This window comes from Cynocephalus volans, chromosome 6 (assembly GCF_027409185.1).
Source record: "Cynocephalus volans isolate mCynVol1 chromosome 6, mCynVol1.pri, whole genome shotgun sequence".
Lineage (NCBI taxonomy): Eukaryota > Metazoa > Chordata > Mammalia > Dermoptera > Cynocephalidae > Cynocephalus > Cynocephalus volans.
This window is the reverse complement of record NC_084465.1, coordinates 1,697,946-1,715,000: the sequence shown is the minus strand read 5'-3', so window position 1 is coordinate 1,715,000 and position 17,055 is coordinate 1,697,946. Positions and strand designations below refer to the sequence as shown.

At 49.7% G+C, this 17,055-nt stretch overlaps 1 protein-coding gene across 3 annotated transcripts in view; it reads right to left on the bottom strand.

Moving 5' to 3' along the window:
- The window catches only part of PTPRN2 (protein tyrosine phosphatase receptor type N2), a 906,619-nt gene that overhangs the window by 14,298 nt on the left and 875,266 nt on the right, over positions 1–17,055 (bottom strand). For all 3 annotated transcript variants that reach the window (XM_063099753.1, XM_063099755.1, XM_063099754.1), the window contains 2 exons: positions 12,249–12,302; positions 9,301–9,365 (listed from right to left, as the gene is read on the bottom strand). In XM_063099753.1, the coding sequence (XP_062955823.1) occupies positions 9,301–9,365; positions 12,249–12,302 (119 nt within the window). The remainder of the gene's footprint in view (positions 1–9,300; positions 9,366–12,248; positions 12,303–17,055) is intronic.

Sequence of the window (17,055 nt, the reverse complement as noted above, 5' to 3'; positions counted from 1 at the left end):
GAAGAGGAAACGGGGAAGCCTCACTCGGTCAGCCCCAGACCAGGTGTTAGAATATGACGCAACAGAGGGGGGATACCTCAGAAGTACACTTAGCCTGAAACCAAGATTGAACAGTGAAGGAAATTAAATTCATGCTTAAAACTCTGTACAGCTCTAAAATTAGGTAAGTAATGGATTTATGAAGTAAAATCAACTGTCTGATGTGGGTGGCTGATGTCTTCTTGTATGCCAGAATTGAGAATAATTAGTTATTTGAAGTGTGTATAGAGAGAGAAGCTTTAATAGATCTCACATGGGTGATCTTTTACGAGGGGTAGAAAGACACAGGGCAAAGGCCGGCTCAGAGCAGGCGCCGGATCCTGCTGGTCCTGTGACCTCTTGCGCGTTGTGTGACCGTGTGGTGCGTGAACACAAAATCTGCATTTATAAAGCAGGTCCGCTGGGTTGGAAGGGGGTAGGATGTGTGTGTCCTTCACTTTACAAAAGGCTTTACTGAGAGTAAAAGGATTTATTCGAGGCCTCCACTGTCCAGGAAGCTCTCTCTAGTGCATTTGAAATAGAATTCTCCCTTGAAAAATCCAGTTTTGCTGATGACATGAAGGTGCAGGGAACTGATGTTACGTCTGGGCGAACAGACCTACTGGGTGCGATGCTCAAGTCGGAAGGCACGCCAGTCACCGGGGTGGTACAGCAGAGAACCCGGACAGACGGGAGGACAGCAACCTTAGCAGTGGCCAGGGGGACAGAGGGTGTGCACCCACGGAGAAGTTCGGGGTTTCCTGCCTGAGAAGCGTCAGGATTAGTCAAACCCTAGAGAAATGTAACGTGCTTCTGAAAGCCACAGTCTACGTCGGAAGTGGAGGTGACAGTGCATTTTGACCAGCATCATGGTGTGGGGGTCTGATTGCTCCCCCGGGCCAGGATTGCTTCCTTTCTTCCTGCACCCCCGGGAGACCCACCTCCATGAGAGGCCCTTCCTCTCTGCTGGCTCCCAAGGGGCCCGGGGGCACCACCGAGAGCACTGCTCCGTGAATATCACTCTCACTGTGACTTTCTAATCCACTTGGGGGTCATTGGTTTAGAGGTTTACATATTGGTTAAATACATTTTTAAGACAACAGAGGTTTTTAAGCTTTAGATAAAACACTATTAGCCATTAAACAATAAGCATTAAAAGAACATTACTGTTAAAGTATTAAAACTATTTGTTACCATGAAAGAATCAATTTGAAGTTAAAGAAAACCAAGCAAATATGCCACGGGTGTCTCTTTACAAGGTTTGCTTTGATTTCTCTTGGAGTTTGGTTATTGGCTGAGTGAGTCGTGTGATTCACCTAATGTCATTAGACCAGTATCCTTCAAGGTGCACAGTAGTGAACGTGGACCGCGGTGCACTGCGCAGAAGACCATCCGCGTCTCTGGACAGTCATTTCTTTAGCATGGCTTCCAACAGCATGCTCAGGAATAATAACTTAATAAACAGGCGCATCTTATTACAGAATTTGTCCCAAGAAGGTTTTGTAAACTGCAAGGATACAAAGTGAAAAAGACAACATGTATCAAACGTACAAGGGAGAAAGGCCTTTATTTTGCACAAGTAAATTTTCTCAATTTGATTCTCTGGAAGAACCAAGAAAATGCTCCCTCCTGACTAAACAAACACATTTTGAAGGAACAAAGGAATAAAGGTGGCTATTATGAATCTAAAAGGAACCAAGTAGAATAGCTCCCGTGTTCCAGGAGAGGAGCAGAGTCCTCCTGCGCTCAGCCTGGGGTGTTCTTTGCTTTCTTTTGTTCTGAGCTCACGGTTTGGGAGGGCTACACCGTAAAGGGCAAGGACGTCCCAGCTCTCTGACACTCAGCGTCAGCACAGTCAAGCCCAGCACTGAACAGCATGACAGCTGTCACAGCTAGAGTCCCCTCTTCTCCAACAGAACAAAACCTGGCTGAAGACAGCGGGACTCGGGGCTGCTGTGGGTGCCACACAGCTGAAGCGTATCTGCCTGCACTGCTGTCTCAGTGCCACCTCCCGGCCCCCAGTGCACACCATGTGCACACACACGTGCACACACACAGGCACACACAAGCACATGGGCACACACAACACCCCACATCACACACACCGTACACGCACATGCACACACATGCACATACACAATACCTCACATCACACAACATACACACACACAAAACACCCCACATCACACACACCACACACACACACACATGCACACACACAGGCACACACAAGCACATGGGCACACACAACATCACACATACCGTACGTGCACATGCACACACATGCACATACACAATACCCCACATCACACAGCATACACACACACACAAAACACCCCACATCACACACACACCACACACACACACGTGCACACACACAGGCACACACAAGCACATGGGCACACACAACACCCCACATCACACACACAGTACACGCACATGCACACACATGCACATACACAATACCCCACAACACACAGCATACACACACACACAAAACACCCCACATCACACACACCACACACACACACACATGCACACACACAGGCACACACAATACCCCACATCACACACACCATACATGCACAGGCACACACATGCACATGCACAATACCCCACATCATACAGCATACACGCGCACACATCCATCACACACAAACACACCATACACGCACACACACATGCATGTACACACACAACACCCCACATCATGCACACCACACACACACACACACACGCACACACAGAGGCACACATGTGCCCCACCCCATCACACACACATGCACACACACTACACATGCACACACAACACCCCACATCACACACACACCATACACACGCACACACATGCACACAGACAACACCCCACATCACACAACATCCTACATTTTATTTATTATTGTAATAAATAAAAATTACAAGTAGGAAGATGATTTGCTGACCTTGTAGATAAATTATAACCTCGTTTTTGCACATTTCACTGGGATCAAAGGAGACAAATTTGCATCACATTCATTTGAAAATCAAGTGTATCAGAACCAAGACAAACTAGGTATTTCTAATGTTTTTCCCCCACTGAACAAATTCTAAATTATTTGTCTGGAGAAACTGAGATGCCTCCAAATCTTTATAAAAAATATAAGTTAAACAAAATGTTGGACTCCGTGTAAGAATGTACTGTCACTTAACAGCCACCATCTTTTAACACTCCAGGAGAAAAGAAAATTGCACAAAATGTCCTGATAACTTTCTACCGGCTGCTGGAACATCCTATAATACCGCACAGGTATGAACAGCATTATCAAGAATCACTGGCCCCATGGGCACTGAGCACTGTGTGAGGACAGAGCCGAGAGATCGAGACAGGGAGGGACAAGAAGAGACACAGAGAGGTGGACACCACTGGGTGACCCCTTAGTGTTCCCCTCTAGAGTAGTGTGGCCACCAGGAGTTTCTGTGATGATGGACGTGGCCCCTACCTGCTGTGTCCAACGTGGCAGCCACTAGCCACGTGTCTAGTTCAACTGAGGAACTGACTTTTCAATTTTATTCAATTTTAATTAATTTAGGTCACCACACGTGGCTACTGTATTGAGCAGCACAGCTTTGGAGGGGCTTTGTGAGCCATACGGGATCATCTGGGAAGGACACCTTGATATCACTACATATAGCGGATGGTGAGCCGCAGGGCACGAGCGCGAGCCACACGCGAGGGCAGTCTCACTCCACGAGCATGTTTGATGACCTCCACCTTGCAGACTTGCTTGGTCCCCAGCGGCAGTCTTCCATCTACTGCTTGGAGCTGCTATTAAAGGTTAACATCTTTTATAAGAAAATGTAGGGGTAAATCTTCATGACCTTGGATTTGGCAAAGATTTCTTGGATGTGATACTAAGCACAGGAAACAAAAGAAAAAGATTTTTAAGAACCATCTTAAAAAAGATAAACTAGACTTTATCAAAATTAAACACTTTTGTGCAGTAAAGAGTACTATCAAGAGAGTGAAAAGACAACCTACAGAGGGTGAAAGTATTTGCAAATTGCATATCTGGTAAGGGATTAATATTCAGAATATATAAAGAACTCCTACACCCCAACAACAAGAGACAAGCGACCTAATTCAAATGTGGGCAAAGGATTTAAACAGACATTTCTCCAAAGAAGACACACGAGTGGCCAGTAAGCCCACGAACATGCGCTCAACATCACTAATCACCAGGGGGTGCAGACCAAGACCACAGTGAGATGCCACCTCGCACCTGTTGGGATGGCCATTATCACAGAAATAAGAAGTAACAAGAGCTGGCGGGGACGTGGGGAAACCACAAGGCTCGTGTCCGGCTGATGGAAAAGTCAGAGGCTGCGCTGCTGTGCAAACAGTGTGGCAGTTCCCCAAGGAGGTAAACGCAGAGTCACCATCTGCTCCAGCAATTCCAAAGCACTGAAAGCAGGATTCAAACAGACGTTTGCACATCCGCGTTCACAGCAGCACTAGTCACAAAAGCCCAAAGTTGGAAACAACCCAAGCGTTCATCAGCAGATGAATGGTTAAACATCCACGCAGTGGAATATTATTCAGTCATAAAAAGGAAGGAGATTCTGACACATGCTGCAACAAGGATGAACCCTGAAGGCACTGTGCGAAGTGAAATCAGCCAGTCAGTCACCAAAGGACAAATACTGTGTGATTCCACACATGTGAGGTGCCTAGAATAGTCAGATCCACAGGAACAAAGCAGAATATAGATTACACAAGGAGATGCTTATCCACATACACACTACGTGGCAGGACAACAGTGAAACAGATCAGATTGTCGAGAACAAAACCTGGTGCTGGATATATGCTCATGGACCATGCACGCACATTCACGCTGTCAGATTACTCAGAGAAGCACTCCCGGTTAACATAAGCTTAAAAGGCAACTCCCAGCACACGGGATAACAAGGGTTGGTCACACTGGAAAATGAAATTCCCTGTCTGTGGCCCCTGACAAAAGAAATGGGTCTTCCCCAAACACACTCGGGGCCTTTGGAGCAGCAACAGCCGCTGGACGGCTGGGCTAGGTCTCCGCAGCACCGAGCTCTGTGTTATCTTGAGACCTTCCCGACTCCCTCTCCCTGCCCAGACACGGATCCTCGTGGGAATGGCGCCTTACACGTGCGGCCACGTTTCTCAGCAGTTGTTTTCTGGACTGGTCCCTGGGTGAGTGAGGCTTAACCCCAGCTCAGCACAGTCTGGACACTTAAGGTGACCCAGCCACGGTGATGTTTGGGAAGCTCCACCATTTGCCTGGTGCTCTCCATCCCTTTAGAAAATTGTGATGAAATGGAATAAAACCCCAGGTAAAGAGAAGTCACCAACAAATAAAAACTTAAAAAACACAACTTTGGAAAATATCTCAGCCGAAATAACGTTTTTTGATACATGAGAGCTAAGCTCTTAAATGATAGAGGAATAACTACCTAAAAACGAATTCTGATGCAACATATTTCTCATGAGTTAGATGCATTTGCTGCAACAGAAATAATGTGTAAAGGTGTTTTACAGATTGGAAACTACTTTCCTGCCACGAAAACCTTTGCAGAGCAAGAGCCCGTTTACTTTGATTTCAAACAGCATTACTGTCCACTTGCTAATAAACTAGACAGTGGAAAAAGAACTTCAATTATTCCAAGTTTATTCTTAAAGGCCCTTGAACTAGGCCTGGATGGAGGCCTTTGTTGCTGAAGGGCTGCGTGGACGAGTGCTGCGGCTGCCGGCAGGACCGGGGCGGGCAGGACCGGAGTGGGCAGGACCAGAGCGGGCAGGACCGGAGGACTAATGCGGTGCAGGCGCTGCACAGGGCCACTGCGGAAAGGCATTCTTTGGCCCTCTGCAATTCATTCCTTTAAGAAAGGGAAATGGGAAGAAAGTTTCATGCCCAAGACTGGGGGCCTTTGATCGTCTGATGAACGCTGCATCTGCAATGTGGGCCTCCAACTTCTCAGGCCAGACAAAGGCGGCCCAGGCCGCACAGGCCGGACCCAGCCTGCGCCAGAACAAAACCCCCGGCAGCCTCTCAGTGTGGCGGCCTGGGAAAGGCCCACCTCAGTCGGCGGAGGGGCCGCCTGCCCTTTGATCTCTCCTGAGACCACGGCCCCGGCCCCAGGTCAGGGATTTCACACCGCACGGCCCCCCCGGGTGAAGGGGAGCAGGTCAGGAACAGAAAGAGGGGTGACCAATCTCAGAAAAGCCTGGAGCCTGCCCTCCCGGGCCAGTTCCACATGGCTGGGCTCTATTGTCGAACGCTGAGCCCACACTTTAAATGGAATCTGACATTACATGGTACAACGGAGCCAGTAAATGGCCTGCTCCGAGGTTCAGACAATAAAGTCAGCCCTTCCCCCAGTGGCCGGAATCCTGAGGCCGGAACACACTTCTCCACGTTTCAGCTAACTTCCCCACTTAAAATCTGGGCTCTGTCACGTGAACTTGTTGACCACCCAAGCAATCCCAACAAACACTGAAGTCACACAGAAACCACCTACTCGGGCTCCTAGGTTTTTGGATGAGCAAGTTTCCTTTAAAATAAATGTGTACCAAGTTGTTTATTATCACCTTGTTTGCAAAAACAGGCATGATCAGAAACATTTCGGTAAAATGATCTATATTGTTCTGAAGGTATTTTGGTTTAAAATTCCTTCTATTGAAAGATTTTCCTTCTATTAAACCAACAAGAGAAGGGAGGGCCATGATGGCGTCAGAAATATAAATCCCATTAATAGCTTAATAGCTGCAAATTTGCAAAAGAAAAGATAGGTTTGATGAAACACAGCAGCATTAATTAGAAAAGTTAGGACTGTGTTATGTCCTAAAAGCAGAAAATATCATTCAGAGCAGTATCAGAGCATTCTCACCTTGTTTCTGTTTCTTTGGACAGCCCGCCACTAAGCTAATTGAGGATGCTTAACAATATTTGGTGGTACGAAAACCAACTCCGTTCTCTTCCCAGCAGCCAGCAAAGGAGGCCTGCAGACTTCAGCTGGGGCTTGGGGGCAGAGCTCTGGGCTTTGGCACAGCCCCCGGCAGCAGGAGCAGGGCTTCCTGTAACTTTCTCAAGCTTGCCAGTCCTTGTGTGTGAGGCCATGGGCTTCTGTTATCTCCACACATCCACCTCCTTAGCTAAAGGTGTGTTCTAGTTTTTTTTTTTTTTTTTTAACCAGAAGAAAATGAAGCAAGGAAAATGCCTATTTTAGAATTGCTGGCATCTGTGTGAAGCGTACAGAAACTCACTTCTATAATCAATTTCTGCTCCTACTGCTGGACAGAGATGAAGAATGGGTGGTTCTGGAAGGTGGAAGTTTCTATATGAGTGCACATATGAGCGTGCGTGTGTGAGCCTGCTTGTGTGAGCGTGAGTGTGTGAGCGTGCGTGTGTGTGAGCCTGCTTGTGTGAGCGTGTGTGAGCGTGCGTGTGTGTGTGAGCGTGTGTGTGAGCGTGCGTGCGTGTGTGAGCGTGCATGTGTGTGTGAGCGTGCGTGTGTGAGAGCCTGCTTGTGTGAGCGTGTGTGAGCGTGCGTGTGTGTGAGCGTGCATGTGTGTGTGAGCGTGCGTGTGTGAGAGCCTGCTTGTGTGAGCGTGTGTGAGCGTGCGTGTGTGTGAGCCTGCTTGTGTGAGCGTGTGTGAGCGTGCGTGTGTGTGTGTGAGCGTGTGTGAGCGTGCGTGTGTGAGCGTGCATGTGTGTGTGAGCGTGCGTGTGTGAGAGCCTGCTTGTGTGAGCGTGTGTGTGAGCGTGTGTGTGTGAGCGTGTGTGTGTGTGTGTGAGCGTGCATGTGTGTGTGAGCGTGCGTGTGAGAGCCTGCTTGTGTGAGCGTGTGTGAGCGTGCGTGTGTGTGAGTGTGTATGTGTGTGTGAGCGTGTGTGTGAGCGTGTATGTGTGTGTGAGCGTGTGTGTGAGCGTGCGTGTGTGCGCGTGCGTGTGTGAGCGTGCATGTGTGTGTGTGTGTGAGTGTGCGTGTGTGAGCGTGCGTGTGTGCATGCGTGTATGTGTGTGAGCGTGTGTGCATGCGTGTGTGTGAGCGTGCATGTGAGAGTGTGTGTGAGTGCGCGTGTGTGAGCGTGCGTGTGTGAGCGCGTGTGTGTGCATGCGTGTGTGTGAGCGTGCATGTGTGAGCGTGTGTGCATGTGTGAGCGTGTGTGTGCGTGTGTGCATGCGTGTATGTGTGAGCGTGTGTGCATGTGTGTGTGAGCGTGCATGTGAGAGTGTGTGTGAGTGCGCGTGTGTGAGCGTGCGTGTGTGAGCGCGTGTGTGTGCATGCGTGTGTGTGAGCGTGCATGTGTGAGCGTGTGTGCACGTGTGAGCGTGCATGTGCGTGTGTGCGTGCTGACACAGAGGGCTTTATTCAGAGGTGGAAGAGAGATCATAAAACGGAACCCATCTCCGCCTTGCCCAGGTTCCACGGGATGCTAACAGGTATCAAAACAAAAAGGAAACCAAGCAAAATCCGCACACGCCAAGGTCTTTCCAAGCAAGTTTGGGAAATGTGAGCAAACGCTGGCTCCAAGAAAGCAGGGCTCCCTGACACGTCTCCTGTGCTGATGGGCGTCACGATGCTCCACGAGGCAGACTGACCACGAGTGTCTCTCCAGACTTACCTGTCTGCGGCCACTCTCTCCGGTTTCTATTTTAAACAGATCACTTACAGGCTGGTGTCCCGCAGAGCTTCTGTTTGAGAAACGCCACACTAGGGCAATCCCCACAGTTCTGTACGAGGACACTGGGTCCCAGAAAGTTGGTTAAAAGCTTTGCCCAAAGTGATACAATTCGTCCTCGGCAGAGGGACCCACTCCCCGAGGTGTCCAAGGGTGGGGCCTGGGACGCCGTGCGCTGGGGGGAGCAGCCCGGACAGCCGGGCAGACTCTCGTGGACAGCACGGGGACGTTTGCTCCAGAGGAGGTCATTTGCACTGGACGGTCTGCCGAGGCTTCCGTGTGAAGCCACGTGGCGTCCTGCAAGTGCAGTGTCACCAGCAGGGAGGACAGCGGGGAGCGCTGCGAGGCTCGGGGCCGCTGCAGGGTCTGAGCTGCAGACACTGCGCCCCCCACTGTGACGTGAACCCCAAGATGCAGCCCCGGACGGCAGCTTGGTGCCCGCCACGTGCCCGAGGAGAGGCCACGGACCAGCCTTGGGAGCAGGTGCTGCTGCCGCCTGCGGCCTGCACTGGGGCGATGGGGACAGGGCGTGGACGCCGCCGCGTTGCCACGGCAACGCTGAGCTGGGGCACCAAGCGCGCGGCTCTCACCTTTGGCCATCTTGTTGAGGACCATGTCAATCAGGACGTAGGTGCCGCTCCTGCCTGCGCCGTCGCTGTCAACAGAAGGAGAGACAGTGAACACAGCACCCATCACCAGGATGCCGGCGCTTGGTAAGGCCAGCCCTGCTTCATGCCTCGTGTGTACGCGGGGCGCGGGGGACAGGGACGCTGGGGACAGGGGAGGGATAGGGCATGGGGGGACAGGGTGGGGAGAGACAGGGGCAAGCGGGACAGGGATGCAGGGGACAGGGGAGCACAGGGGACAGGGATGCTGGGGACACTGGAGCGGGGGGATAGGGCACAGGGGGACGGGGCGAGGGGGACAGGGACGCTGGGGACAGGGGAGCAGGGGGATAGGGTGCGGGGGGACGGGGTGAGGGGGACAGGGACGCTGGGGACAGGGGAGCGGGGGGACAGGGAAGTGCAGGGGAGCGGGGGGCAGGGCACGGGGACAGGGATGCAGGAGACAGGGGAGCGCAGGGGACGGCTCAGGGGGACAGGGGAGCGGGGGGTGGGACAGGGAAGCGGGGGGAGACAGGGGAGCGGGGGGGAGACAGGGAAGCGGGGGGCCAGGGCCGCAGGGGGCCAGGGTGGGGGGGAGACAGGGGAGCAGGAGGGCAGGGCGCAGGGGACAGGGATGCAGGGGACAGGGGAGCGCAGGAGATGGCACGGGGGGACAGGGGAGCGGGAGGGGGAGAGGGAACTGGGGGGGACAGGACAGCAGGGGGCGGCCAGGGTGTGGGGGAGACAGGGGTGGGAGACAGGGGAGCAGGTGGCAGGGGCACAGAGGGCCAGGGTGGGGGGCCAGGGCGTGGGGGACAGGGGTGCAGGGGACAGCATGGGGGGCCAGGCCGGGGGGGCGGACAGGAGCACAGGGGACGGGGCATGGGGGAACAGGAGTACAGGGCTATGAGGGTACGGGGGGCACATGGCAGGGGGGAGCGGGGTCAGGGGTGTGGGGGGGCAGGGGAGCAGGGTAACGGGGTCACGGGAGTGCAGGGGCAGAGCATGGGGGACAGGGGGACAGGGAGGCGTGGGGGCAGGGGCGCAGGTAGGGGAGAGCTGGGGGCATGTGGGGCAGGGGCGTCGAGCCCCGGGCAGCGGGACGAGACCCTGAGCTGCCTCCACCTGCTCCTTCCTCCCGCCTTTGACCAAAGACGTGGCACATTTTGTCAGGAAGAAATGAAATGAAGGAACGCGGCTGTGTGAGGGCCACACGCTCTGTTCAAAGGTCCGGGGGCACCGGGCAGGGCAGCGCCACCCCGCAGTCGGCGCCCCTCTCCAGTGGACGCAGCGGCGCGTGTGACTCAGTCCTGTTCTTGGAGAAGCGCCGTCGTCTGTCCCCTACTTATCCCACCAGCTATGGTCACAATATTTGCCATCTGGACTGGAGTCGTGAAGTGTTTTGAATTACGTCTCAACAGCAGCAGAGAGAAAAGAAAAGAAGGAAAAAGAAAGAAAATCCCTTTTCTGGGAGCACAGCGGCCCCAGCGTCCTCCTGTTCTGGTAGGGACCATGTGAGACATTTCTTTTCCTGACGATGCTGTCCCCGAGTCACAGGAGCGCCTCTGAACCACGCAGGGCGGACGGGCTGGCCTTCAGGTGCAGGGCTTTTTGCCTTTCAACTCCTGGCAACACCCTTGTGACTTCAAGGAAAAAAGTAGATGTTTCCATTTCAAGACTTGAAGAATTCTGTGCCTCACTGACAAAGCGCTGCGCTTCTCAGCTGCTCATCTACCTGTGGCCCGAACCCCGAGAAGTCACGAGAAGTCACGGGTAAGCCTAAGGGGATCTTTTTACAGCAGAGAGTCTGGGGTTCGACTTTAACGTGTGTCCTCAAACAGTGGAGAAAAGCTGCCCTTGGGAAAGACAGCCACTTCCTCCGTGCTTCTGCAGACACACATCGTCCCACACCGTCGAGGACTGGAACCTGCTACCATCGATCCTCGCTGCCCCTGCAAACGACCGCGCCCGCACGCTCGTGGCCGCGCTTCCCTCCCCCCCTTCTGTGCACAGCAGGCACTCACGTCGACATTGTGAGACACACTACAGAAGTCTTCCAGCTAGCTGCGTGGCTCGTCTGGGCACATTTATAGGTAAAAGACGTCCTATGCCACGCTTTGAGGATAACAGACCATGCCTACGTTCTTCCTCTCTCACAGACAGAAACACATGCACACATGCACATGCATGCACACGCACACGCACACGCACACACGTGCTTCTTGACTGAGTCGACAGACTTGGCGTTTCATCTCTGGAGACAGATTTCCTTTTTATTCCAGGCAGAAAGGAACGTTCTATAAAAGTGGAGTATATGAGTCTTTTACCAAAAATAGTTGAATGTCAGGACCAGGAGAAACAGTGCCACTACACTGAGCGTTCTTTGAGTGAATCTATTCTTACTGGTGTGGTTTTAACCCACTTAAGGCTATGAGTCATTGCATTTTTACCCAAAGACTGGACTGGAGGTGACCATGCCTCTTGTGATCACAGATTTTGTCCCTGTCTGTAACTGGCCTCAAGTTTTTCCCACTACCTGCACGGGGTCCCAGATTCCTGCTAAAGGCACTGGTGGCTGACATGATGTAGTGGGTCAGAGTATCACGTCAAAGTTTTTGTGCGGTGGCGCCATGAGGGTTTAGGAAAGAATAAGGTTGGAGGACACGAACATTTGGAAATAGATTCTAACACACAGCACAGTGGCCGCCAGGAGGAAAATACGCCACGTGCTGTCTGTACAGGTACAAGGAATAAATGCACAACTTTGTTTAGCCAAATGGCATAAAAATTAAGTTTGTATCTTTGGTTTCCTTTAGAAATACCAGTTAGAGATATTTATTAAGCAATTATGACGCCCACCTTCTATATTTGATTGTGTGGTTTATTTTTTGAGGCAGCAGAAGCCTCTCAACCCAGTTACAAGCTGTACTCACCTGCAGTGAACGATTATCGGACAAGAGCGGCCCCTGTAGCACTTGTTAACTTTTCTGGAATAAAAAGAGACATAAAAATTGTAGTTACGCACTGCGACTCCATGTCGTCCAAAGTAACCGATAAGCCAAAGCAAAAAGTCTGTATCTTTGAAATCATTTTGCAATAGCCTGTTTTGACAAAGAAAATAGAAATTACACACACAATTTCAAAGATTTATTTTCCTTTTCAAATGTAAAATTATTAAACAGAGCTTTAAAAACCACTCTTACACTTTCACGGTGTTTTGTTTCCTTTGTGGGCACGGACCCCAGGCTCCCAGCCGCGGGGTCCACAGCCCCCCAGCCCCCTGCCGCCCCCGGGGACCCCTCCCCGCTGTCCGTCCCCTTTCTCTTTCCGCTTCAGTCGATTTGACCTTTTGTTGTGATATGAGTGTCTTGATTCTTCACTGAAATTTTGGAGTTTTAGAACTTATGCTCAAAACTTCTTACAGTCTAGACCTCATCTTGGAATATAATATTACCATTACCTAAAAGCAGCATTTTAAAGATCTTTTTTGATCTGTCAGTTTTTGGTAACGATATTTAAATTACGGAGAAACCTCATTAAGTCCAAGACAAGTCCTTTCCATTTTTATACATTTGAGTGTGCTTAAAAACAACTCCATTGTGCATATTTTAGACTAGAAGTTATGAAAATTAACAATGAACATATATTTAAGATTTTGTAATCACCCCCTAAATCAAAACAGAGGGCTAATGTAAAATTCATGGTGTAACTGCCAACATTTTTTTAATTCAGTGAAACAACTAATCATGTTTACAAAGTACGTCAAAGTTCTCAGTAAAGTATTTCTGAATAAAGAAAATTAAAGACAGGCTCTCGGCTTATTAGAAGGAAAAATACGTGTGAAGGGTGTGTCCTAAAATGTGCTGTATGAACCCCTACAACAGAAGACACAAGGTAAAAGTTTTAAAAAGTGACAGTACAGAAAAATCTTCCTTGGGCCAGAAATGGGAAAATGTCACGTTTCTTTGCTAAGGCTTGCCTGTTCAGCACCGAAACAGTCAGCTGAATGTGAAAATTCAGTCAACTGGTTGCTCTATTGCAAGTCGCCAAAGCCAGAGGACAGGGCGGGCAGGCATCCCAGTGACGCTGGGCCAAGTAGACACTTTCACAGCAGGCACCCCAAATGTCAGAGGCTTTTCCCTGCTTCTTCCATGGACTTAGCAGAATGGGGCACCTCTGACGTAGGTCTGAACCCGATGCCGGGTAAGCATAACGGAAAATGAAGGCGCAAGGTGCAGAGCCCTACAGACAGGTCACATTCAAAGCCCCATTCAGGGTGACAGTTTGTGGCTGCTGTGAAAATATGCAGCATCTTGGAGCTTGTGGACCAGCCAGAGATGCTCTGAAATGGAGGGGCTCAGGCAAATGCATAGAAGAAGTGAGTGCCTGCGCCGCCACGTGGCTTCTGCGAGAGCCTTTGATGGCTTTTGGTAAACCCTGCAACATTAAGGCTTTGGGGGAAAGGTGGAAAAAGTAAAAATGAATTCCATAAAATGAACAGCACTCATATGCTAGAATGCCTTAAAAGTTTTCGGTCTCTGTAGAACGAGCAGATTGAAAGACAGATCCGCCTATTTCCGCTTCTAAAATCTCCTGTTCCTGACTCAGGCTGTAAAGGTGTCAATGAGCTCCAGCTCCAGCAAGGTAGACACTAGGCCCCACGAACATGCCTTGCGTCTGTGGAGTGTGCCGCCCCCAGCTCAACAGAGGCTGTGTGAGCATGCGTGTGCATGTGTGTGTACAAGGGGGAGCATGCGTGCACATAGGTGCAAATGTGTGTTCGTGTACATGCGTGTGTACGTGCATGTGTGGAATCAAGCATGCTCAACTGTGGCTTTACTTTTACAGGCCTTTCACCTTCAAACAGAAGATTCTACTGGAATTTTCTTGGTCACTGAATCTTGCTAACGTGAGTGGCCACAGTCCTGAACTCCAGCTCTCTGTCAAACTCATACTTGACAGTCCAGTCTGTGTTTGTAAAGACTAAGTTCTACTTTTGTATGTTCACATCCTGGTTGGGCACCAGGTTTTGCTCATTTTTTTCTGACAGAACCAAGCACAAAAAATGGTACATTAAAAAAATAAACATAACAACCAGGTAACCTTTTAAAAACTATCTATATTTGTTTAAGAAAACCTAGCTGTAAGGAATCATAGAACAGTAGTGTTCCATTTACTGCTGGTCAGCTCCCTCTTTGGCAAAACGCAATAATGACCTCTCTGCCTAAGGAATGTTGCTTAAAAGTGACCTGCTGGCTTCTGTGGCTGCAGCATTTCCCCCAGTCCTGTAATTGCTGTCTTTATTTTATGGGGTATATTTAAGATATTTTCTCCAACATGTCGTGACTGGTTGCCTTGGCAGACCTTAGGAAGGTTTCGCTGTAATTTTAATATCCCCACCAGCCCCCACCCTGTGCTACATCTGTTTACAAACAACCACAAGCAATCAAGGAGACGTGCAGTGTAAATACAACGTGGTGGGAATGTTTAGAACTTTATTTACAGAGAGTCATGCACCTGCCTTATCACAGTGTGAAACATCACAGATAGAAAAGCAAAACCAGCACATATGGGACCAGCGCGTTCATCTGGTTGACCTGAGATACAGAGTGAGGGTTATTCACAGAGGCGAGCGGGTGCACAGCGTCTCGTTTACTCAATTAGAACAAATCATCAGTAAGCGAAAGGTCTCTCACATTAAGAAAAATTGATGTTATATATACTTCGACAGGAGGAATACACGGAGAAAGAATGATTAGCAATACAAACCAACCCACGGTCACCGAGTGAGCACGAACGTCGCGCAAACCGACAGCAAGCAAAGGTCAGAGGTCGTTAGACGCTCAGAAAAGGGGCTTCCCAAATTGTCCCTGCAGTACAGTCACAGTTTCCAATGATCACTTTTGTGACTATGCAACTGGGCTCATATTACTAGCTGCAACATCACAAAAATGACACTGGCCACCGCTAATTAGCTGGCAAAGTAAGGGTTTGTCCGACTTTACAGTGAGCGGCGTGAGTGAGTGCCCCAGCAGCAGGAAGCGAGCAAATCAGTTGCATAGACAGACAGAGAGGGGCGCTGGAAAGCCCTCACACGCGACGCTAATTGTCTCTTAGCATTTCCCTTTAAAGTATAAAGATGCTCCCTTTGGGCTCCAGAAATATTTAATCACGCATCTCGGTGCCTGACCAACACACCAGGCCAGAGAGAGGAAGCCCAGCCTTTGCTCAAAGAGGAGACCCTGCAGGGTGCACGTGGCTGGGGTCTTCAGAAGCCGTCCCACCTTCCATCAGCCGCTGACATCTGGGTGGCTGTTTCGCATAGAAGATCACCTACCAGCAGTTCGAGTGTCAGCCTGAAGCCGTCTGAGAATGGGCTCACTCATACAACTGTCCGGGGACCGCAAGAAAGGCAGCCTTGGCTGCAACCCTGGGCAGCACCAGACAAGGCAGGCGTGGTGAGGCGTCTGCTCTGACGACACGCTCAGAACGATGTCCGGGGGTCCACTCTCTTTTTAATTCAATAAAAACTTTCTCAGGCCATATCTCCTCAGACCCTGGAGCAAGGGAGTTTTGGGAATCCGGTTTTTCTTCATGATGGATAATAAACACAGAGGGCTGGTTATGTGTATGTTCTATTCCATATATGGATTTGGATACAGAAACTTGCCACATGCATGTATGTACAAACGCACTGGCTGAGCGTCAGCACGGGCTGTTACGGTGAACTGCTCTCTTTGTCGCTACATCCATTTTGCCAGGAATGACTGTTTTCTGAAAACTCTATTTCACAATTACTCTAATTGTGTAAGCTTATGTAGCATGTCTTTAGAGATATGTTTGTATTGAGAAAATGTATATAATGGCTACGATAATCTGAATGGGTTAGGAAGGAATTGTGTCTAGCAACTGTTCTGTGATGTGTTCAGGATTCCAGGTCCACCCTCCGATGACAGAGTAGGACCAGAGTCAAGGACTGTGTGTTTAGAGATGACACCAGATGCATGTCTCCTTGGAGAAGCTCTTTCACATGCTATCTGATCCAAAGAAGGATTCAAATAAAAAAACGTTTTATTTTGTTTTTCAAAGTAGACTAAAAGGCAAAAAAAAAAAAAAAAAAAAGTAGTATCATAATAAACTTAAGACTCTGTATCACATAAATTCAAGACATCCCAAGGTCAGTCCGAAACCCCGTCTTTACGACAATCCTTGCCTTTCAACCTCCTTGGAATTACGTAACTGTAGACTCGAGGAGGATAATTGTTCAGATCACGCACGACGCTGGATTGAAATCCACTTTGTTCTTATTCTCTAATTCTTCATTTAAGTATTATGTTTTCTTTAGTAGGTAGATTTCCAATCAGTTGAACGTGAGTTTCTATAAAAGCGTGGCTTGGCCGTGCTGCCTGACAACTTCATTTCCTCTGTGGTTGTCTATTCATTCACCACCAGAAACAGCCAATGCGAACCAACTGTCACCACCAAGTGTGACGTGCAATGAAAGCTTCAGTCTTAAATTCTGCCTTTTTCTCCCTTGTCAATATCTTCCTGTAAGACAGAGTCTAGCATTCATTTCAACAGTTCAATAAATACACTTGAAAACAAGACAGCTTAGTGGGTGACTAGCTAGCTAGAGCACTAAACAAAAAACTGGATTAAAAAAAAACTGTCAGCTTCAAAATCACACGAAAAATATATACGGTCCTGTGCTAACTGTATCCGGGCTCCCATCCAAGGTTC